The sequence below is a fragment of the Haemorhous mexicanus genome, chromosome 6, assembly GCF_027477595.1.
Source record: "Haemorhous mexicanus isolate bHaeMex1 chromosome 6, bHaeMex1.pri, whole genome shotgun sequence".
In the NCBI taxonomy this organism is placed as follows: Eukaryota; Metazoa; Chordata; class Aves; order Passeriformes; family Fringillidae; genus Haemorhous; species Haemorhous mexicanus.
Window position 1 is genome coordinate 54,405,984 of NC_082346.1, and position 25,030 is coordinate 54,431,013.

Sequence of the window (25,030 nt, forward strand, 5' to 3'; positions counted from 1 at the left end):
CAATACAAACGTGCCTTGTATTACATTGTGATACTAAAAATAAATGCATATTTGAAACTTGTAGCCCTCATCTCTGTTTAGAAAAACAAACTTCTCTGCCAAACATACTGCAGTGCAGTAAACTTTGTGCCCCTGAAACTCAAAGCTTGGTGCCAAATCTTAACTAGATGCTCACTGGAAATTCTACAAAACAATGAAATGGCCCATGATTGTGGAATGGAGCACATTTATAAAAAACCAAAACCAACCAACAAACAAAAAAACCACCCACCCAAAACCCCCTCAAACATGGTTTTATTTTCAAGGTTTCACCCTGAACTTGTTCATACTTCAACAGTATTTCAGTTTTTATCATAGAGATATTAATTTTAGGCAAATGCTCTTTATAAACAAACTCATTCTAATCTCTAGCTTCAGTTTGTAAGAGCAGCAGGGCTTACTTCTGAATAATTATATAATATTCTAGCACTTATTTACTTTAATCAAGTATTTGAATCTGTTATTAGTGTTTTGCTAGTCCGTGTTACTGCATCCTTGCATGTGTTACTCATGGGTGTTTGGCAGCATTTCATCCAGACACCAGCTGTGTGTAGGAGCTGTGCAACCCCTGCCTGTGCTGGCCTCCCTCTGAGAGGGTGGTGAAACACTGGAGGATTGAGCTTGTTTGTCCAGAAACTGCAGATAATCAACAGGGAAAGAACACTGAAATCACTGAATGGAAATAAGGTCTCAGCTATCCATTTCATCTTTCTGTCTGTAATTCCAGCATGAATTGTGGCTGTTGTATTAAGCCATGGGTGAATGAAGGGACACACAGACTCCTATGTCTTCAGAAGGCCAAGCCAAGTTTATTAGACTCATATCCTTCTTGTAGACAGTTATGATAAAGCTGGACCTGATTGGTCCTTAATCAATATCCCTCACACCATTAATTAGGAGCAACACCCTCTTGTACTCTTCCAAGTAAACTACACCTTCAAAGCACCAGCTGGAAAGATTAAAGATGGTTTTAATTCTTTCTCTGAACTTTCCCAAAACTTCCCCGGGCAATGCCTGGGGAAGTTTATCTGACTTTCTTCTCTGACCAGTTCTTAGCATCCACAACAAATGACATCCAAGAAATAGGAATTCACCAGAGTCCAAGTTTTCTTTACTTTCTCCATTTCTGAATCAAATGGTTAAAAAAAAGAGTTTTCACAGATGAGATTAGTATGTCCTGAGGACACTTGATACAATGGGAATATATAATTTGCAAATTCTTTAACAGAAATGTGTATGAAATATTTATGTCAGTATTGTTCTGTGTCTTACTGTTACCATTTTTAAAATATAATTTACTTCTTTCTGAAGAATTCTGTTTGCCAATTTTGACTTGAGAGATTCTTGTGGAGGCAACATTAATTATTTCTACTGGCAAAACCCCAGATAGTTTTATACTTTAAAATTATTTATGTCTTCATTTTTCCTTGGTTGATTTGATTTTCCTCATGATACAGGTTAACTTTTGAAGTAGGGAATGGTTAAGTCTATTTAAATGAAGTGTAATAGCTCTTGTTAAAGCTTTACCAAGAATATTTCTTTATTGTGTGTAATCAGATGGGCAGCTCTTGCCACAGTGGTGTGGAGTTTTTGTTTCCTTTTTACAGAATTTTATTTTCTTTGTCTTGCCCCTCCTTTGCCAACTGAAAATGTCAATGTTTTATCTTCTTCCATTAGTGTTTTCTTAAATCATTTTATAGGAAGCTGGCAGCTCAAAGTGCACTTTTGATTGGGTTTTTATTTTCCTGTTAATGGGAAAACCCCCCAAACAAAGCTTCACAATTAACAATTATGGAGCCTTCCTTGGGGAAAGGGCTGCTGAGTTTTTGTAGGAGGGAAGATTAAAATAAAACACCAAATAATTGGAAATGTGTTTCATAGGCTTGGTTGGCATTAAGCTCATGTAGTGCTTTTACTTAACCTTTGCTGGATTTTCTAGGATTAAAGCTTTTTGACATGTGTGCAAATCAGTTTTCACACCACTGAGTAGTTTCTGGTAGTAGTGCCAACTAGTATGCCACAAGTATTATAACTTAAAATGCTTCTGCCTGAATAAAGCCCCCTACAAAATTAGAACTATCTTATGTCTAATATACTGGGTTATTTTGGGGTTTAGTTTGATTTTGTTTCTGACATTTTTGTTTGTTTGTTGTTTTGTTTTAATTTTTCTTTTTTTTTGTAAAAGAGAAGATTTTATACCTCATTACCTTGATTTGATTAATACACTTGTGAAATTTTAATATTAAAATTTTTAAGGGAAAAATAACAAATTTGGGCCTTATGCTGGCTGTCTCAGCTAATTGAATTTATTATATTTTTCTACTTTCCATTCTCCTTGTTTCTACAGTAGTAAGCGTTGTCTAGTAATAAGCTATCCAAATATAAATTCTTATTCTTTTATTCAGATATTAAAACAATACTAAGTTGATTCTTCCCTTCAAATTAGTAAGATAATTACATTTTGAGTTACAGCTGCTGCAAGAAGAAAACTAGTGGAAATCTGTAAATGTTCAAATGACAGCATTGATATATACTTCTTACACCATGTCTAGATTAGGAAAAGGGATGTCATTTAAAATATGTTCCCTAGAACACTTTAAACATTCCTGAAACAAATGTTCAACACATCTGAAAATGTGTTAGCTTTATCTAGCTATACAGAATCCTGCAGAAAAACTCTTTTTTTGGGACAGTTGGTTTAAAAATTAAGCTGGTGTGTTCAAAATGTCATCACTCATAGTCCATAACAATCTGAACATCTATTTACATCCTTCATAACTGTTTGAAAATAAGTTTATTAGCACTTCAAGGTTATACACAAAGTGACCTTAGCTCACTGGGGGGTTTTGAGATTAATTTCTTTTTCACATGGTTTAACTGCAGGTTTAAACAAAAGAGTCCAAGTGATTTCTTTCGTAGTTATTTCAACAAATTTTGCTTTGTACCACAACAGTATTATTTAGTTCAACATTTTAAAAAGACACGAATTGAAACAAACATAAAATATTCTAAATATTCCTGTAGTTACTTTAGGAATTTATATATGTTATATGCAAGATCAGACTTTTTTTGTAAGTCAGGCTTGAGAGGCTTAGGCACACCTAGCAATTCGAATGTTTGGCTATTTTTTGCTTCCCTTCCTGGGACTCACTTGCCTCAGTTCCATGAACAAAAGAATGTACCTACCTCCTTGTGTAGCCCCTTACCCTTATTGCTGTGTGTTAGAGATAACCAAGGGGCACTTTTAGCTCTTGCAGTCCTGCCCAAAGCTGCACCTCATCCAACTGGGGAGTCTGAAGTAGTAATAGCAGGAGATACCTTTTTATAATTTTACCATGAGACTATTTCTGCCCTCTGGCCCACTGATTTTCAAAGAACCTTTTAAAGTACAGATCAGACCCTGCTTTGAAAACTAGAAAAGACACTTTTTGTAGATAGTTTGGGGCTTTCTTCTCTACTGTTTTTTATTAGAAATTGCATGTTAGCAGATATGGCTTATCTTTCAGACCTGAATTCAGTTCTGCACTTAAAAAACAAAGTAAAAAACTGAATCAGTTTTGTCTCCTTGAGACACATCAGGGAGAAGTGCTGTTCCAAAAAAAGGGACAGGAGAGGCTCATGTCTTTTCAGATTCAGAAGTCTGTGGAGCAGCCTGAGGAATGGAACAGAGTCTATTCTAGTCAAAGCATGGTAATTTCTTCATGCATTCTCTAATTCAGTACTATCCCACATCATCCCTGAGCAGGGCTATTTCTTAAATGCCACGTTTATATTTATAGTAATTGACAAGTATGAAATGATTTCTTGCTGTGGTTCATTAGGAGCCATTGACAGAGGAAGTTGGTAACAGAACTTGGCACCACCTGGCTAAATTGAGGAGGGAAGAATTCTCTTAGTATGGATGTTATATTGAAATGAACATGGATCCATCCATTAAAAAACTTTTTAATTCTGGTGGTACACATGCTCCAGAAATTGATTTATTGTTTAGTATTCTTGACTGGCTCTGCTGTAGTTCCTCTATGCATGCAAATTCAAAATGCATACAACTTAATTCCTCACTTGCTTCCAACCTCTAATTTATCACAATTGAATCATTGTTCTCAGGTTCACTGTGCAATTACTGACTGCCTGCTTGAATAGATGCACCTTTCTCTTTCTGAAAGTCAGGCTGCTGGGTTTTCTTTTCTGCAATCTAAGCTGGAGGCAAGTTCATCATGGATAATCATAGCATGGCAATGAAAGGGATGTGCTCAATTCCTAATTTATCACTCTTGGTCTGCTTGATGAGTTCTCATATTATTTTGGTTCCTCTGCTTATGTTACTGTGTGGGGTTTTTCTGGGAATGAATCCCTAGTTTGTATGATCAGTAAGATAAAAGCCTTTTCTTTGTGCCTTATGAGCTGCTTGATTGTGCAGCAGACCCCAGAGCATTATTCTGTGACTGCTGTTTACTTGAGTATCAAGTGCTTACCCTCTCCTGCTTCCTGCTGTGACTTACCAAGAGTTTTTATCTTCAATCCAAACTGCTTTATTTTCCAAGGCTGTTTTCCTGAAAGCAGAAAATAGGATCTGGAAACATCTATAATAAATCTCATCTCTTACATTGTGTAGTTGCTTATGTGCTTTGTGAACTTCCAATCTCAGGGGCAAGGAGGTCTGGTTATGTTACCTCAAATACATGTTACAGTGTTTTCATAGCATTTCTAGGCTATACAGGGAAGCAAACAACTTCTGAAGCCTTTATTTCCAAATACTATGGAGAATGTGAAAGAGCAATTGAATTACAATGTGCCTCAGAGAAAGTAAAAGGAAAATTGCTTTTGTAAAGAAATCACTAGTATAATTTTGTCACTTTGCTGTTTGTACCTGCCATTTTGGCCCCATACATTAATCCTAGCAGATAACTATGTAATCACCATAATTTATATAATGGGAGAGGAAATGAAATGAAAACAATTTATGGAAAAGAATGAAAATACTGTATTATAAATAGTGAAGCCCAGAAGAGTAAGAAATAGTAATGAAAGGTGAACCAGTCTGATAATTTAAAGTAAATTTAAATTAAATTGGAAAAAATAAAATTAAAGTTTTCATGATACCTTTATGCCAGAAATGAGTATTGGCTGTTTATTTCTTTCAAATACTGTAGAATTAATTAGTTAATAATTGTAGATTTAGAGGAGGCAGTATGATAATATGTGTTATTTTTCTAATAACAGTTGCATATTTCATTGTTTTTGTGATTCTTATAAAGGGAAATGACGGATTGGTTACTGTTTTAATGTATAACATTATTGCTTGAGTGTGTGGCAAAAAATTAGTATTTTCAGAGTAGCAGGATGAAATGTGTGCTTTTAAATTTTTAGCTCAACAAATAAAATCACAATGGCCATCACAAGATAAAAGAGCAACGTCAGGTTTAATGAGAATTCAGTATTTAATCTAGAAATAATACTGAGTTTTTGTGAGAGCTGAGTTTTGCACCCAAGCTACAACACTTAAAGCAGTTGATCTCTTGGTAAAAATAATTTCGTATAAATGTGTCTTGCTTTGGCAGATGTATAATAATTTCTAGTCTTAGAATACTTGATACATGTGTTTCAGTGCCTCTGAATGAAGATTTATATATATCTCAGTCTCTGTATTTTTCAGTGAACTGTTTCCCATGCCCAAGTAATTTATTCTGTACTAAATAGGATCTTTTTTTCCATGTAAACATCGGAGTTTATTTTACAAATGCTACTTGTAAAAGTATTTATTACCAGGTTAAAGTCAGCAGCTTTTGGTATTTTAAGTGAAATTTTAAAAATAGTTCTAAGGCACTTAATTTATTTTAAAAAATACTTTGAAATTCTTGAAGCCATGACTTAGATTTACGGTGTTGTGGTCTTTATCTTCAGCCTTAGACTGGTTTTGAAAACACATCCTTTTTCATGTTCATGTATAGATGCCACTCAGAAGAATATGTTTGGGATCCTCTTCTGGTAAAGAGATTGCAATTCATGTTCCTTTTTTGCCAAAGAAGGCAAGATTCTCAACATCAGTCACTTGAAATAGGAAGCTTTAATGGCCCTAGTTCCTAGAATTTGGAAGAAGTGAAGAAAAAAGCCTAGAAAGGCCTTTATTTCCACACAAATTCTTGACTCACTTGACTCTCTCAGTTGAAACTGGAACCCTGAAATGTCCATCACCCTGGAGAATCTGCTGATCTGACATCTGAGTCTTGGGCAGAGAGATGCAAACTCAAATGCCAGGGACTCATCCTTTTGCAAACTCTCCTTTTTTCAGTGATGATGGCTGCCTGTAGGGAGCAGGCACCAGCAGCTGAGCAGAATTCCTGTCCAGCTTTGGAGAGAGCACAGTGGAACTCTCTCTCCCATGAGCCACATTGTTTTCACTTGCCGCAGGTTAAACAGTGGAAATACTCAGGAATGGGGAAGCACTTAAGGGGCTCCCTAAGGAAATGCAGACATGATGGTGGCTTTGCAGTGATCCTCTGATAGGACCTGAAGCCTTTTCCTTTGTAATGAAATAGAGAAGATTCTCCATTTGTGCACATAACATGGTTAACATCTCTGTCACTTGGAGGCACAGCCTGGTGCTTGTAACCTGAGGCAGACACGTTCTGTTACAGCTGAGCATTCACTGCCTGGCTGAGCATTTCACCATGATGCCCAGTGAGAACTGATGAAGCTGGCTAGGAGCAGGGGGAGAAACACTGGACTGAAGTGGGATATGACAGGGGAAGATGCTCCCCTAAGTGCTTGTTTAACTCTTGGTCTTTTTTCCTCAAAACTCAGTTCTGTAATTAAAAGTTTACATTAATGGGCAGCAAACTAAGTGAATTTCCTCAGTCAAAACTGCCTTACCCATGCAACTCTAATTTCAGAAAACATTGCAACACCACCATTACCTGGGCAAAAAAGAACTGATGGAAAGTAAAACAGTGGAGAGAAATGTGCTACCTGGTAAATTGTCCCTTGGGTGTCGTCAGTGATCTCATCCACAGAGTGGATCACTTGTTCCAGTTCATACAATGGAGGGAAATGTGCAGCTTTAAGGATGTGCTATTTCCAGTTATGTAGCTTTTTCAAAATGAAGCATAAACTCAAAAGTGCTGTCAGACTTGCTTTACTTTACCTTTCTTGTGAAAATTGAGTTTTTGTACTTAATCTTAAAACATGACAGAAAATATTGGAAGCATGTACCACCTGTTTTTCCTTTCATCTGGATTCATTCATTAGCGTCCTCGTACCAAAAGCCCTCCAAGACATAATTAACCCTTTTTTGATACTGTGAAACTTGAAACAAGCATTAAAACTCATTAAAAGAAAGAAACTTACTTTCAAAAGCAGTGTAATATTAGAATTTCCCTGATTTTTTTAAACTTGTGATTAGGGTGGAATACTAAGGGTATGGCCCTCATGGTTTCAGTCTTTACTGACTAGTCAGGTAATTAATGATAATTGGTTGCTTTGCATTGCAGAACTGTGCTTTGTGATAGAAAATCTTTTGATAAAATAATTTTCTTTAATGGAATGTTGTCTTCTGAGTATGCATCATGTAATGATACTGTCAGCAAGCCCTTTTTGTCCAGTAAGAAGCAAATATAATTGAACATAAAAATACATTAACCAAAGTCTTGCTTTTTTTCTCCCTTTTCACATTTTAAGCTCCATAGGTATTATATTGTACAACCACAGGATATTTTATAATCCAGTTTTTACTGAAGAAGAACATTTATAAGAAAATAGTTTTGATGTTTAGCCTTCTGTCACAGATCTGATCATACTGGATTTTTATATGTGTCAGATGTTGCTAAACTTCTAATTTTATCTTAAAACTATGACATAAATAGAACTATGAAAAACATATTATAAACATAATTATATATATAGCATATTATATATATAATTATATATATTTTTTTTTCAACTGTATTTGGTAACTGAAGTCAAAGTAGCTGTATTTTCTAAAATATATTACTTGGAAACAAATTGATACAACTTCAGAATGCAAAGCTTTCTTAAATACAATGATTTGCTGTAGCAAATTATTATTGAAAAAATATTGTGGTTCTTTGTAAAGGTGTCCTTATCATTCTTTTTAAGGTATGGGATGCTGTAGATACAGGCTGCTGTCTAAAAACCTACTCCTGTCACTCCTGTGCTGTTCGAGCTGCCCGGTGGTCATCCTGTGGAAGAAGGATCCTCAGTGGGGGCTTTGATTCCATGCTGCATTTAACAGATATAGAAACAGGTAAAGGCCATGAAGAATGCATGATAGCCATTTCTTTATTGTGTACAGGTAACTTGGGATCTTGCTAGCCTTAATCTTCTAAAATATAGACAAATCCAGAGATGAAAGGTAGAATTCTTGAAATGTGACCTTACTTAAAAAATGTATTTTGGCAATTAAGAGTAGTTGGAGAAGTTTGAGAAAACTGAAATATCTTACAGTTGACAATCACATGTAATTTATGTTGTCAGATACTACACTGATGAATGGAATGAAATGTGTGTTTTTATGCTCTGTCACCATCATTCATTAAAGTGTTTGAACAGCTTCTTAAGACTGACTTCAGTAACATTTATTCATATATTTATTTTAAACATAGGCTTGTATCTCATTCTCTGTTGGATTGAAGTTTGTGCTTGAAGTTAATTAGGTGATTTTTTCTTTTTTCTGAATAGGACCTTAATTAGGAGTATAGAAACTTAAATTCTGGTATGAAACCGTGAGACTGAACTTGTGTTCCTTTGATGCATTTTTGAATTTGATTTGGGATTTGATTGTTGTAACCTTAACAACTAATTTCCTGGATGCTGTGTCTCCTCATGTCTCCTTCACAAACTAAAGTGCTTCTGTCAGCTATATTCCTTCTCTCCTTAATGTATGTTTCCAACATCAGCAGCATTCACTGGGGCTGTGCATTATAGGACATCTCTGTGTGTGTGTATGAATTAGATCCAAAATGGGACATTGTCAAGGGAAGAGATGCAATTTTACATTTCCCACTTAGTTTATTTTAAGTGTTTAACTCCTGCAAGGGTGCAATATTTTTTGTAAGACTACAATAGAAATCCTTACAAAAATTACGAGTGGTTTTTGTCTAGGAAGATTTTCCCTTGCATGAAAGCAAGAACTACATTGTATGTGAATATCTGGAAAGCAGAAGTCCTATTCAGAGGAACTGGGAAAGCAGACAGGAAAATTTTTATTGTTCACATGAGAAAAAGGTTCTTTTCCATGCTCCAAGAATTTCTTTTTTTCAACAATAGTTGTACCAGAAGTATTTGAATACAATAATGGCTGGAAGGGAGCTGTTGCAGTGTAGGAATGTAAAATATGTTACAAAATACTGATGTTTTGAGAATAATCAGCTTTTTTAATGGGGAAAGGAGCTTTATATACTTGGTGTAATAGTACATGAGGTTAGTATACCCAGTCATTAATTTGTCAGACTTCTACAGCAATCTTTCTAGTCCCACATATAAATGAATCTTTACTAATTGAATCTTTAAATGAATCTTTACTAATTCAAGTGGATTTGCTTTTGTCTGTAATGCTTAAAAATTCTAAATGGAATGGCTATCTTTGTAATGGGATTTATAGAAGCTGAATAGATTTTGTGTGTCTGAGTAATTTTTCGCTCCTCTGGGAAAAATCTCATAAAATCATAGGGAAAATTCCAAAGATACATAATTTAAATAATATGCTTTAATTTCCAACATCTCTTCAGCTTAACTAACCAGTAATGGGACAGAAGTATGGATTGATTATAGTGATTCATTTATACTTCTCTAGGAAATAAGAATAGCAAAATATATTTACTAAGTATCAAAGCAGGTAAGTTTGTAAATGGTTCTTTCCATAGTGACTCGTGAGTTATAGAGTGTTTCTAGCTACTTAAGTAAATTGTTTGTGTGAATTTAATGCTTATATACCTGGAAATATCAGGTATTCATTACTGTCTTATTTAAAGAACACAGAATTCCTTGTAGTTCCTCTGAACTGCAGTTGTGATTGGACCTGACTTTCACAACACATATGGAAAAGCATAATAGGAGTGATGAGAATTTTAGTCTGATTTCCTATGTATGCAAGCCAGTTTCTGAGCTCCTTCCCTGTTGTAAAGTTGCTCTTCTTTTCATACATTTCAGTCAGTTCTGTTCAGAGAGACAGGGCAAGCAGTTGCCTCTGGAATCCAAATCAATTTGATATAAAAAGCCTCATTTCCATTTGAAAAACACTAAGGCATCTATAAGATTTTGATTTACATTAGTTCACTGAATCATTCATTCCTCCTCACTCTTCATCAGTGCTGAGATGATTTCTTCTTTGATTAACTTCAGATAGATGTTAGAACTGTTCCTTCACATTGGACTTTCACATACTTTTTTGGACTTCAGTCCTAATTACTTTCCATTACTAGAGTGAACTAACTACCAGCGTGTTTAAATGTAGTAAATGCATGCCAGTGGGATTTTATAAATAATAATGCTCTCTTTCAGGCTCTATGCTCTTGTATATTTTGTTCTGGTTCAGCATTTTCCCAGTAGTTTCCTAAAATCTAATCTTTCTTGTCTTTGTTTTCGGTATATTTTATATATTACATCTGTGTCATAAAAATTGTTGCATGTCCTTCACTAAAAGAAACCTAAGGGTTATATAGAATGACTTAAAAAGTTTAAAAAGGTTGCAAATACAGCTTAGTAAATGCATGGTATTGAGCTGCTGAGTTGTGGGGGATTTTTTGTCATTTTCTGTTGGGAACATAGTTTCTGCCCTATTAAATCAAAATGGTTGTCTGGCTAATTGTTCTGGGTCTGATGAAGGCTAGTTATGATATTTCTCAATGGAATATGTCAGCAATTTTTTAACAAACAACACTAGAATAAATTTTTCGGGAAATTTTCTTTCTAAGATTGAACTTCAGTTTGGGTATCCCATGTCCTAATATATTGCATCTTCTGGAGTGGTTTTTTTCCTACCTTTATGATCTACCTTTAACATCAGAATAGAAGCAAACACTGAAATCTCGTTAATCATGAAACAGAATTTTTGTTGTTGGCAGAAAAATCCTGATATAAGGCCAGAAGACACATCCATGAAATGTTATCCTGCAGTTTTGCACCATCAAACCTCTTGGCCTTGTCACGTGTATGAAATGAAAGTTCTTACATATAAAAAGATCTAAGATACTGCAAGGATAAAAAAAGAACTGATAGGAATCTCAGGAAGTTCAGCAAGGACATGCATCTGGAATGGAGTAATCCTCTGCAACAGACCAGGCTGATGCTAAACTGGTTAGAAAGAAACTTTGCAGAAGAATACCTGGAGGTCCTGGTGCTGAGTGTGAATCAGGAGTGTTCTCAGCAGCAAAGAAGGTCAGCATCATTCCAAGCCAGATCAGGAAGTATTTACTTAGCATGTAGAAAAAATGATACCAGGCTCTTCTCAGAGATGTGCAGTGAAAGGATAAGAGATAAAGGAACAATGTAGGGACACAGGAAATTGTTGGCTCAGCTCAAGGGTCATAAAATACTAAACCAGGCTGTTCCGAGAAGCTGTGGAGTCTGTACTTGGAGACACCCAGGACTTCAGTGGACAGACCCTTAAGTAATCTGCTGCAGCTGGACATAATTTGAGTAGGGATTCAGACTAGATGATCCCTGGAGGTCCAACCTACAGGATACTGTGATGAAGAACAGGACAAGAGAAGAATTCAAATTAATGAGATACAAGGAGTTCTCTTACTGTGGTTTGGATAAGAGATAATAGATGTTGCTATGCAAGTCTTTTTTGAATTCAATTTTTGTAGATGATCATTTATTATCTTCAAGGGCTCTCCAGTGCCTTAACACCAGGATGTGAAGCTAAGACTCTCCACAAATATGGTTTTCTTAAAAGCTGTTGTACACATTCAATATGGGTTGGACCCAAAATATGCATTAATTTTTAAAGAACTCAAGGTTATGCAGGAGTCATTCACATGAGTGGTTCTGTGATCAGTTGCAGTGTGCATCAGGCAAGTTCAGTTCTGCACTATGGAGATTCATGAATATTGGTAGATCCAAAACCTGCAGATTTACTGCTTGTTACTGGCTAATATTTTTTTATTGTCCTATTTTAAATACATTATTTCTTTATAAAACTAAAGTCTTCTGAATGTTTTCACAAATGTGATAATAATGCAGCAGTCTGAGACTCCCTGGTTTTGCTTTTCTCTAATAACACACAGTCATTTTCTATTACTGGTAGTTCAGACACATTGTTATTTACAGAGTATTAAATAGTGCTATAGTCTGAGAGCACTGAAAAAAATGCTTTTAAAACATTCTAGGTCAAATACATTTGACATTTAACTTCTGTTATGTCCAGATGCAATGGAGATGCTCTACAAACTTTGGAAGGGTAATTGTATTTTTAGAATTTATTTTTAACTGTTTTATTTTTGGAATGCATGTTTTATTAATCAGTAGATTTTTCATTAGTCACAAATGAATTGGTATAATAGCATAGGCAGAACGTTGGCTGGGTTTTTTACTATTTGCATATTGTAGATACTTTTCATTTCTTTAATATTATGACAGAGGGAATGTTCCAAGAAATTTTGGCACATTTCCTAAGTTGCCAAATGCTGCAGTTGTATTTTAGTTCATGGACTAAGCTTGCTTTCAAATATAATTTCCTCAGAGTTATAATGAGAGAGAGAGAGTTTCTTAATGGAACATTTTGTACCTACCACAAATTTTCCTTTCTATGTATTTTTTCTGTTCTAATTTGATAGTCCTATAGATATAACATTACTATTTTTAATGTAGTCATATTTATTCATATAGGAGTTCTAGTTCTCTTACCTAAACATCACCCCAGGAAAGCTGTGGCATTCCCCTGTTCCTCCTTTTCTCTCCCAGTAGTATTTAGAGAATATGTTTTAATATGCAGAAAGCTTTTATATGGCACCTCAGAAAAAAAAGCCCAGTTGATTGATAATGTTTTTGTCTGCTTCTTTATTTTTTTTTCTTTTGAGTGTATGCAGGCACCTTAGATGTGAGGTCAAAGGTTTCCCCCAAGATTCAGCAGTTTTATGAAATAAGTTGAACATAGCACTCTCCAGCTAGGAGGTAACAGCATTTTACTTTTTATGCTCACTGGTGTAAAGCCTTGCTGAAAATATTTATTATGGGGACGTTTCAAAAGTAAAAAGAGAAAATTATTTAATATTTCAAACATCTGCACTTGCTGTGAACCTATGAACATGCAGGGACAAAAAATTAGGAAAAAACATGTAATCAATATAACTTTGGTTCTTGAGAAAATAATAAGGCCATTTGTAAGCACACCAAGAATGGAGAAGTAACAGACAGCATTGATTTGTTAAGAACAAATGATGTCTAATCAATCTGTTTTCTCACTATTGTGCATGAGAGGGACTGTGACTTTAATGAAATATTTTTGTATATGTTGCTTTATGTAGTTTTCTAAACACAGCAGGAAATCCATTTTGCTCAGCAAGATTACTCTGGTGTCCTTGTGAGTCTCAGGCTTCACCTTTCTTCACAGAAAGACAGATTACAGATTAGAGTAAGGAAATAAATGTTTTAGGGTTATGCAGGTAGGTGTGTGAACCTGAGGACCACTAAGCACAGTTACAGAAGCATCCTGTGCTGAGTAACTGTGCTGATGTTCTGTGAAAAATTCAGAATGTTAAATAGCCTTTAAAACTTCTGATTTCATAGCTGAGCAGTTTCACAGTCGGTGCTGCATAAAGCAGAAACATATATTCAAGATATTTTAAAAGATTTTTTTCCATATTGTGCATGTTACTATTATGTTACTGGCAAGCCTTTAATGCTGGGAGAATTTAATTAAAGCCTTTAAAGAACATAAAACATGCTGCAAAAGATATAGGAGATATTGTTACTGATATTGTGAAAATTAAGGATTAGAGAAACATTTGATTTCTGCTTTGGAATAACAACCCCTTACAAAGGAAAATGATATGTTGCATGGATTTTCCCTCAATTAGCCAAAGACATTTTCAAAAGGCCTAATTTTCTAGTCTATGAGTTGGTTATGCTGCCTTTAGGAACTAAAATGCAATAAATATATACAAAATAAAGGTATATACAAGCTTGCTGAGTTATACCTGTTATGGAAAAGGGGGTCTTCTCCTCAAAGGCCTTCTTTTTCAATATATAAAGTAAGACCCCCCAAAGGTGAATATTTCATTTCATTTAATAAAGTGAGTAATTGGAGAGAAAAAGATGGGTAACTGAAAAAAAAGATTTCCAGAAAGATGGAGGAGGATCTATAGCAAACACTGAACCTGGATTTCCCAAGCTGTGGGGTAGGTTCCATCATAGCAGCATTACAGCCTGGAAAGAATAAATTCTGCTCATGGTAGTATTACACACAAAGCAAAATTTGTACAGAAAAAGGCTAAGAGTTGAGTTCATTGCCTCAAATTACTGAATTGCATGAGCTAATATGCTCCATGTCATCTTTTGCATTAACCTGTTCCATCTCTCACATGGATACTTTTCCTAAATTTCTGAGTGAATTGTGAATTGCAAATAAATTTTAGTTGTGACAATAAGAGTGTTTCCTTTCCCTATTTCCTTTTGAGTTTGTTATCTGCTGCTGTTCAGCCTGTCTGCATTCCAGTCTTGCTCATTTTCTGTGACATGGCAGTAGAATGGAATTCATGTACACATCTACACCAAACACCAAACTCTTCAGAACACTGCTTACTCAATTCCCAAAAAGAGATGTTTGGTTGAATTTCACTTTGGGGAGACAATGAGAGAGGGAGGGTTGTCTTGCAAAGTGTTAATTGGAAAGCCTGAGCTTTTAGTATGAGTTTATTGTGATTGTTTCTGACTTAAGTAAAAAAAAAAGGTTAATATCTGCATCAAATCATAAGGTGGCAGCTTAAAATAAGAAAAAGAATGGGGTTAAAAAATATAGAGGTGAATAAGATGCTCAGATTGTTTGCATTAGTTTTATTTGTTATTACATTGTAATGTGGAGTTCATAACACTGAGATTATTATGCTTTATTATGTTAGTGACTGTCACTGAGAGCTTTTGGATAAATTGCAATCTCTAGAAGACAAGAAAAGAGCAAATTCAGTGCCCACTTCTCTTTTAAACAGGGAGAGACAGAGTAGGGACCTAGAGCACTTTAGTTTCTGAAGAAAATATCAGGCAAATTATTAAATTACTTGGAAGCTGTTGGGAATGAGATGGAAAAATTGATTAATTAATACCAAATTATGTTAAATCAATATTTCTGTGGGAACGGTAACAGATCTTGTAGTTAGTGGATGAAATGCATCTTGAACTAAATGCACATCTTTTTTGCCTATGTTTTACCTGATTTTCTTGTGTCTCAGGCTAGAAAACACAATTATTTATTATAGAAAAAGCAGTTTTGAGAATTCTTGTGGAGGTAAACACATAGCAAAGCCAGTGATTGCCAAAAGCTTAAATGAGGAGTTCCACTGAATGAGTTATGAATATGTCTAATGCCATTTGGACCACGCTCTTTGTGGAGAACAGTGATCACTTGATGTGTCCTTTATAAGGCTGTGTGACAGGATTAGTACAGGTAGGCTGCATTTTTGCTAATTTCTGGCTGCAGTCCCGTTGAAAACTTGTTGATTATACTCCCAGAATTTTTATTAAGCTGGGAACTAGTAAGAAAAAATTCCTTTGGGAGTAAAGTGCTATTAAAATGAGTAGTGAGCCTCCATGGGGTAATTCAGTATTTTCTTAAGTGCTGTGGTGATAGTAAGATGCCTGTGTATGTAGCTTTTTTTAAAGCCCCCCCAAATGATGCCTGGTAGTGGTGTACATGAGAGTAATATCTTGTTGCTCCTATAACTGATGATTTTAATACTTTCTTCATTCCCCGTGGAGTCTTTTTTTTTAATCTCTGTAGCTGTTGGGGTTCTGAAAGCTCCCATGGCAAGAGATGGTCACGGATATGACTTGTGGAGAAAATCTCTGCTGCCCTGATGACTTTTTTGTCCTTTTGGGGAAGGAACTCATGGACAAAATTAAGTGTTTCACTCAGTGGTGACAGAGAGGCCCTTTAGATCTTGCACTGGCAATTGGTGGCAAGTCATGTAAAAAAAGGACAAAAATCCCTTACAAATACCAGAATTCACATAGAGCAACACTGACCCCTCCTTTAGGCTCTCTGTAATCTTTTCCCCTGTCTTTTCCCTTGATGAGCATGTGTGATGAAGTAAAACTTTCCTCTTCTTTAAACTGAATACATAAATAATTTTACAAGTCTTGGCCTATTGACTGTGTAAGTTGAGTTCAGCAGATGAGGAAAATGGAACTGATGATGAAATCAAATACCTTGGCCCTAGAGAATGAAATAAGCATAAAAGTCCTGTGTGAATGAATTTCAGTGTTGTACACCTAACTGCAAGAGTTTACATCTGTCAGTAATGTTTTTAGCTGAAAGTATTTTCAGTTGTTTAAAAAAGCCTGTTTTAAGATAACCCTCACTTGCATAAAATGCAAATTAAGGATATTTTAAGAAGCTTTTCTCATTGTATTTTAAAGGATTTTTTTTTGTTTTAGCTCTGCAGTACCTCCTTCACTGTTGCTTACAGTGGTAACTTGATTTAATGTAGATCTTCATATGGGATATGTAAAATATAAATCACAGTTGTTATTGTGAAAGTGAGCAGATATATTTATCTTGGTTCATACTGCTGTTCCAAAAATTTTATTTCAGTGAATGTACTGTAATATCATGAATTTATTAGGATGAAAGGAAGCAGCAAACTGTGGAAAAGTCCTATAAATTAACCTGGCTGAATTCTGTTGTGTTCCAAAGTGCAGGCAATCCAATTGATACTTACCACAGGATCCTGTGGAAATTAGTGTGTACAATTAAATCCAATTGATACTTACCACAGGATCCTGTGGAAATTAGTGTGTACAATTAAATGTTGGCAACAGTGTATCCATGGGAACAGCTATTGCCTTCATATGGTGGTTTGCAAATTATTTCCTACTTTCAAGATGAAGTTTCACTCCTACCTTCACTGAAAGTTAAGTAAACAACTCAAGAGTTGTAATATAGATTGGGACGTGGTATTTCTGTACAGACAATGTTTTGTTCCACTTATTTTTGTCTCACTGACAAGAAAAAGACTGGCATCTCAGTAGGGGAACATTCAACCATTAGATTTGTAGATTTCTTCCTGCATGTTGTCTGAACTGTGACCTCAGTGAAGCTCCTCTCCTCAGTGTGGGAGCCACTTGTTGTCTCCTTTCAATGGGAGGCAGTCAGTGGTGTAGAGGCCCATGAGCAGGAGCAGTTTCAAGGGGATAGAAATTAGTGAGTTGTCATTTATTTTCATTAAATTAGACTAGCCCCAGATATTTGAAGTGTGTTATTATAAGCATGTTCACTTTTAGCAACCTTGATATTTTTGAAATTAAGTTGAAATGAATAACATACTTAATTTTCTGCTCAAATTTTAATGTCCACTTGTCACTTGATTTTAGGGAAGCAGATATTTAGCAGCAAAACAGAATTTAGGATCAGTGCACTGAAATTCCACCCTACCGAGTCAAATGTTTTTATTTGTGGAGGATTCAGCCCAGAAGTTAAAGCATGGGATTTAAGGACTTCTAAGGTAAAGGAAATTTTTTTTCTCTTTCTCTTTCCAAGTGTCTCCCAGGTTGTGTGTGCTTGTGTTACCAAGGTGCTAGATGTACTTACTGGTCTTCCATTGCAATGTTATTCTGAGGTCTTTTGCATTTGTCACTGTGTTCCTATTCATTGATATGAACCTCTATAATGTGTTTTAAGTGCTATGAGGAACACTGTACAGAAAAATAATATTTTTTTCTTTCTGTAGATATAAGTGACATCTAGTTGAAATAAACAAAGCCAGTAGCTCATTTGAGGATTGTGAAAAGCAAAGAAACAGTACAGCTAATTTGCTCCTGAAGCTCTTATATGTGGGTCAGGATGTGTATCTTATGCCTGTACCTTTTGTGTAGAAGCCTGGAGCAATTTTTACATTCATGAAGGGCCACAGAGGTGTGAAATGCCTCTGTTTTTACTTTATCATGAACCACAAAGAGCAATGTGCTCCCAGCTGCCATCCCGAGCTCAGGTAAGACCAGAGCTCTACTCTGCCAGTGGAAGTGTAAGGTAAGCAACATCTTCATGCACAGAACAGCTCAAAGAGAAGCAGGGACTGTAAAGTCATTAGTTCTTTGTTTTCCCTTGAATTTCTCTGTGGGTAGATCCTACTCATCATAGTTTGCCATCTGTTTACTCTTGAGGATGGCAGAAGGGACCTGAAAAAGATGAGATAGCATAGACCACCTTGTCTCTGTCTGTGATGTACTAAGAATAATAGGTGAGAGATAAAGGGAGATGCATTTCAGGTATGAGGGCTCAACAGCAGAGCTCTGAAATCATTGTGGGAGTTGCTCTGTTGAGGAAACAGAATATTCTTGTGCAATTAACAATCAAGTTCCTGTGCTGCAGTTGCATTTGTCACTGATGTTTGAGGAAAGTTTTTAATTATGTAGGATCTCTACCACATGAATAAGTTCTTAAAAGAAAAACAGTAGTAAATACATATTGAGACTGCCACATCTGAGGCTACTCTGAAAATAAAATTACTGTGAGTTTCAGAGTTACAGTGTTAGTATGAAAACCTTTGTAAAAGTGGATGGGATTCATTGTATCCATCATACTTGTATGATGGCTGGTTTTCCTTCATAGGGATGTGAAGAGGTTCTCAAAGCATAGGTCTGTGAAGGAAGATGGTTCTAGTTTTAAATTGCAAAAATATAAGCACATTTAATAAAAAATACCTATGTAACTTTTTAAAAAAGGAAATTAGATTTTCCATTTTCACTGTTCCTTCTGGCAGGGAACTGAAGAAGAAAGACTAATTGAGGTCTTTACTCCTGAAGAGAAGGATCAGTGGTTTCATAGCATGAAAATGACACAGCAAATACAGTTTTCTTTCTTGAGATTCTCATAACAGTAGAACTTATGTGGGGAGGAGGTGCAGTCTGTAATTGAATCCTTCAATGTCCTTTATAACATAGAGAACCCATTCTTGTCATGGTATGCTGAACTGCCTTTAAAGGTGCTTCAGGAACTAAATGGGTGTCATCTTTTTAAGGCTTATAAATTGTTGATTTTTATGTGAAATTTAAGATCTTTGATTGTAGTCCAGGAGAAGATGGCAGATGTAGGTGACAAAACATTCTTTCAGAGATTTTCTGACTTGGTCCAATAATCTTTTCTGGAAATGATACTGTAGTTATACACAAAGTCAAGTGATAGTCTGGCTGTGTATAAAGCAGAGACATTCTTTCACCCCATGTCATTTCTTTATAATGGATTTTGCACCTGGGCATATCTTTGAGCAACCATCTCTGAGAATCTGTGAAGATGATTTTTCTCTAGATTTGAAATCAATTGTGATTGATGAGCATGGTCGTGCCAAAACTGGCAATGCCTCCAGCTTGTGTGTGTCTAGAGTGCCCAGTCTTTTCTGATGGAAAATGATAACTGATTCTGTTCTACAGTAAGAAATCTGAAGTCACATGTTGCAAAATGTGCTCATGTTGTGTATGGTTGTGGAAGAATATGTTAGAAATTTTTCACAGGTGGTAGGACACAATCTCAAATACTGATAACGGAAAAAGCATTTCAGTTTCAAGGAAATAAAAGATTAGTTTACAATGGGTATTTACAATCCAAGACTTATGCTTGAGTAAATTTTTTTTCAGCAATTCTGATATCAGTGATTTTGATGACAAGATCTGAAGTCTGCAAAACTGGCATTAACTCAAGTAGAGCTAAGGGGCTAGAGAACAGATGTTAGTGCTTGTGCTAGATAGATTAGTTCTGAGTTGTCTCCTGAGTCTGCTACTCTTCTGCTGTCAGTATCTCTGCCAATCTGCAGTAGTTTTATCTTTGAACAGTGTTAGAGTGTCACCAAGACAAATGGCTTGAAAAATGCTGTTCTTGGCCCTTTCCTCCCCCTTGTGAATCGTCAGAGCTTCAGTAGTGCTTTCCCTTGGCACCAGACAGAGTATCAAACAGTACTGTGTTCCAAGCAATGATGACAATAAATGTTTTTGTCTCTTAAAGCAGCTCCTTCCTTTTAGGTTTTGAATTCTGATGGTGCCTCAGTTTAACCACAGCTGAACTGTCAGTTGATATTTCTGGCAAACCTGATTAAAGATCAGACCTGCATACAGGTAGATTCAGAAAGCAGTTCCTTGTGAAGAGGAGCACCTTGTGCTTAACCTGGTCAGAGCCATCAAAGCCCCACCAGCATCCCAGCCTGTGATTGCCAAATATTGCCAACCACCTCAGCCTGATGTTCCAGAGAAGGTGCCTCCTACAGAAATATGTGCATCTCTGTGGACTGGAGTTTGGTGTTTGGCTGTCTTGGAAAGTGTTCTCAGTGAAACTGTTCCTGGAAACTGGTGGAAGAGAAGAAACATGTCCTTCACCAATGAGCAGTGCAGCTGCAGCAGGGACAAGGCAAATAGAGAGGGGTAGCAGCCAGTTTACATGAGGCAGTAAGGAGGAGCAGACAAACATCTGAGGTGGAGGTTAGTCTCACCTGTGCATCATTAGTGCAAAATATTGTAGTTACATTTCAAACTCTTAGGTATAGAAGGAGTTGTTGGTTAGGCATGAATTATCAGTGTCATCAGTATGTTATGTCTGCCACTTCCTAGTTTTGGGGGATTTCAATGGATTCTTCAGGTTTTCCTGCTTTCATTTTATATTGCTATCCTTATTCACATATCTTTTCCATCTTACACAGTTATAGCCATAGTTAAAACTGGAGAGTGTCCCAGCCAATATTTTGAAATTTGTCCTGTTCTAATAAGTGCTATTTTCTCTTACCTGAAATAGATGTCTGAGGCCTCATGCCACTTTTGTTTCAATTTTGACACAAACAACCTTTCTATCTTTCAAGTTCTTTCATACTAATTCATTACAAGATTTTCCTGTTTTGCCTGTTCTGTCAAGTGTGTTAATCTGTCATTCAGTTTGGAATGATATGTGGGTGAACTAATGATTCTTTTTGTTCCTATCATCATATTCCTGATAGCCTTTTCAGGCTTTGCAGCATATTTTGTCAACAGAGAGAACACCCTAAATCAGGCACCTGAATCTTGTTATTCATTGCACACTGAAAACTCAATTTCAGCATGTGCTGGTAATTCAATTTCAGGGGTCATACTTTAGGATGTACTCCTGTGTTTTAACAAGCTATCCTCTTGCACAAATTAAAATTAATTAATGGCAAAATGATAATTTTATCAGAAAATAAGGGGATTTTTCCTGGAAATTCAGAGAAAAACATTAAGCATAACAGAGAGAGAGAATGAGAAATTGCAAAAATGTTGTCCAATTACACATGCATGCAGTGGTTTAAATGAGCTGCTTTATGGTAGTGTGCCACATTGATGCTTTCTGCTGTTGGAAAATGACATAGAATAGCTCATATTGGTATTTTTAAAAATTAGGACCATGAATTTGTGAGCATTAATTTCTCATATTTATTTGTGATTTGAATGTGGTACAAAAATTGGATTTGCAAGTCACAGAGAAAATGTATCAAGTTGGTTTGAGGCATCCTCTCAGCTACTAAAGCACTGAAAAATTTTAGGGGAGCTAATAGCATCCCTGCTTTGCACAATGCAAACCTAGCTGACTTATAGAAATGAATTTTTTCAATTCAGTTTGACAGTTCACTCATGATATGGAGGAAGTGAGTGAGTGGCTGCATGGTCCTTAGTAACTGGCTGGGTTTAAACCATGACAGAAATGTGCAGTAGGCCATTAATTAGAGAGGCAGATATCAAAAAAAAAAAAAAAAAAAAAAAAAAGAAAGGGGTATGTTGAAAGATACTTATTGCTATCCCTGTTCTGTTGAGCAAATAGGCAAAATAATTTCAAATGCAGCATTGGGTATTAAGCAAGACAAAGAATGAGAGAACAATAAGGGAGTTCAGATCTTTAAGGTAGAGCTAAACAATGTACTTCAGAGAAATTAATGAATGGGACAGCTTTTTACCCTCTCAGTGAAATGTAAAGTATACAGGCATCTCAAAATTAGAGACACAAGTAATCAAAGCCTGAAAAAAAATAGAAGAGGCAGCTGAATAGCCTGTGGAGATTTATTATAGTGGTATTTCTTTCTGTTTGTGTTAAACCCAGTTTTGTCTCTCTGGTAAAGAGATTATTCTGGAGATTTTATACTATTGAATAACAGATTGATTAAACTGCTGAAAAATTTGGAGAATGTTTATAGAGGTTTTATGAAAAGTCTAGAAAACCTGGAAGTGAACTGCTGTGTTTTAAAAAATAAAACAATCTGCAGTGTCAACCAAGGAGGGAGCATCATATTGAACAGCCCCCAGGGGATCTTTGGACCTTGGAGCTGAACCTAGATAAACCCCATAAAACCCTGCAAAAAGAAATGTGCAATAACCCCAAGACCTTAAAGTAGTTATGTATTTTAGAAGTATTTCCTTTCTCTGAGCTGTGGAAGAATTTCACAGGATGTTCAGCACAAGCCAGCACAGTCACCCTTCATTTTGGCTGATCTACATTAGCTTTTCAGACAGGATGCACTATCTATTCCAACCCCTCATTCTACCTGAAATATTAGTATTCCTTGAAATACCAAAGAGAAGAAAAGGTTGAGACTTGTATCCTTTAACCCAGCAATAAGGACCTTATTGTATTCATTAAATATGACTACAGATGGGGTTTTTTGCTTTTTAATTTGGGTTTCCAAGCTTACACAGATGTACTAGCAGAGAAAGACTACAACTGTAGCTGTCTAAAACTGGTAATGCTTTTAAGGGAGCTGAAGTTCATTATATGGTGAATGGTCAAACTGCTCTGAACAATGTGTCAGCAAGGTTTGCATAGTATAGAGCAGGGGTGCTGTTAGCTCTGGTGAAAGGATGTACAGCAGTCAAAGCTTACATCTGAATGTACTCACTAAAGTTTCTAAATGTATCCATTTAATTATTTTTTGAGATTTGCATTTTTGACCTTTTATCTATATTCTGCTTTGATGCAACTTAATGTTTTGTAAGCATTCAGGAACTGGTTCCTCACTGTGTCCATAGAGAAATGAGGGGGACTTGGTGAGTGGAGATCACTAACAACATTTTTTTTGGATTCTATTAAAACAAGAGGAATAATTTACTCAGCTGTTGGATGTAGTCTCTCTTTGATCTCTTGTGTGTTGATGCTCACGTGTCCAGTGTCACGAGCTGGTGAGGTTTGTTGGAGCTTTGGCAAGAGCTATTTGTGATCACTGCCAGAACAGCAAGTCCTGATGAAGCACCACTCAGTAATCTGGAGAGGGAATAAGTGAAAGGTGACAGGGCTGTGGCTCTGATCCTAAAGCATTATTTGAAGCTCTTAGACCTCCATAAATGCAAATCCACTGATTATGTTAAACAAGGAGGGAAGGAGAGGAAGGGCATCAGGTAGAGGAGAGTCAGTAAAATATGTCTGGACAGCCACAGAACAGACTTTGGAGAAAAGGTTAGTTACAGATATAGAAAGTATATGATATAAAATATCATATATTTTAAAATATCATATATTTAAGGGAAGGTTGATTGTGTGAAGTTTATTTGATGTCACTTCATGATGTTGGACTTGGATAGAGCAATAAGAGAAGCTGGGGAAGGAAGGAATTAACCTAGGTACTGTATAATGAGAAAACTGGCTAAAAGGGATGTCTCAAAAAAGGAAACTGGCTTGGAGGAATTTAATGAAGTGCTTCAGGCATGACACTAAATGGAGACAAAATTTGTTATTTCATTTTTGGAAAATGTTTGTTACAGAAAGTCTTGTGCTTGCACAATCAATAAAAAAAAGCAATAGAATATTATGCAGGAAAAATAGCAACAACTTACTAGAAAATGAAAGAGTACAAAGAAATAGAAAGGTTCAACTATTTGGAATTAATAACAAAATTTTGTTATGGAAAGTTTGAAAAAAGATTAGTGTAAAGTCAAGGCAAAATTAAGGAAAACATAGATTTGGAGATTCACACAGAATTTCCCATTTTTAAAATTGAGGTCTTTTAAGATATGGAACAAATTAACTAGTAAAAAATGATGGAAGCTCCTATTTCAAGCTTTTAAAATAAGTTTTGATATGAACTGTAAAGTTTTTATTAACAGCAGAGTTCAAGGCAGAGCAACAACAGGTTTTTTTCCCTCCCCATCTTTGTTTATTACTCTGAACATTACTTAGCTACAAAATTGCAACTATCATCTACAGCTTCATGCTTAAAAAGAAAAAAAATTGAAGAGATGCTTTTTATGTTAGTGAGCTATTTCTCCATACTTGAGTTTATAAAGAGATAAGCCCAAGCTGTTAAAGCACAGTTAAAAAAATTAATAGGTGCAAATGCACTGCATTTGTTTCCTTGGAAACATTCTATTGCAATTTCTTTCAGATGAGATGCAGTCATTTTAAGTAGCATGTATTTAGGAGACCCTAATGAATTTGTCTCTGGATAGCATATAAATATGAAAAAAGGCTGTAGAAAATGGTGGAGCTGTTTGCACTTCTGGTTTCTATAGAAACAGCCAATACATTGTCATGTACTGGTGGTATTAGGAAGAACAAGGTAATTAAAATAAGATGATTTATGCAGTGCTTTAGAAAACTCAAGTTATTCTTCTCAGAGAAATCCTTCTTGAATCCATGGACAAATGTTCAAAGAAGTATGGTGGGGGTATATTTGCACTTGCACAATGGCATGTGATTTTAATAGTTACCATTCAGGGGTCCTTTCTGAGTGTGAAGGCACGTGTTATGTGGCACAGGTGAGCAGTCTGCTGTGTTTATTTGAGAGCCTCATATGGTGGCATTGCAGGTGAAAATCCTACACCTGTCTGTGCAGAACATCCC

General features: G+C 35.8%; 1 protein-coding gene across 3 annotated transcripts in view; it reads left to right on the forward strand.

Annotated features, from left to right (window-relative positions):
• The window catches only part of WDR25 (WD repeat domain 25), a 60,372-nt gene that overhangs the window by 25,149 nt on the left and 10,193 nt on the right, over positions 1-25,030 (forward strand). For all 3 annotated transcript variants that reach the window (XM_059850328.1, XM_059850327.1, XM_059850329.1), the window contains exons 3-4: positions 8,155-8,302; positions 17,587-17,717. In XM_059850328.1, the coding sequence (XP_059706311.1) occupies positions 8,155-8,302; positions 17,587-17,717 (279 nt within the window). The remainder of the gene's footprint in view (positions 1-8,154; positions 8,303-17,586; positions 17,718-25,030) is intronic.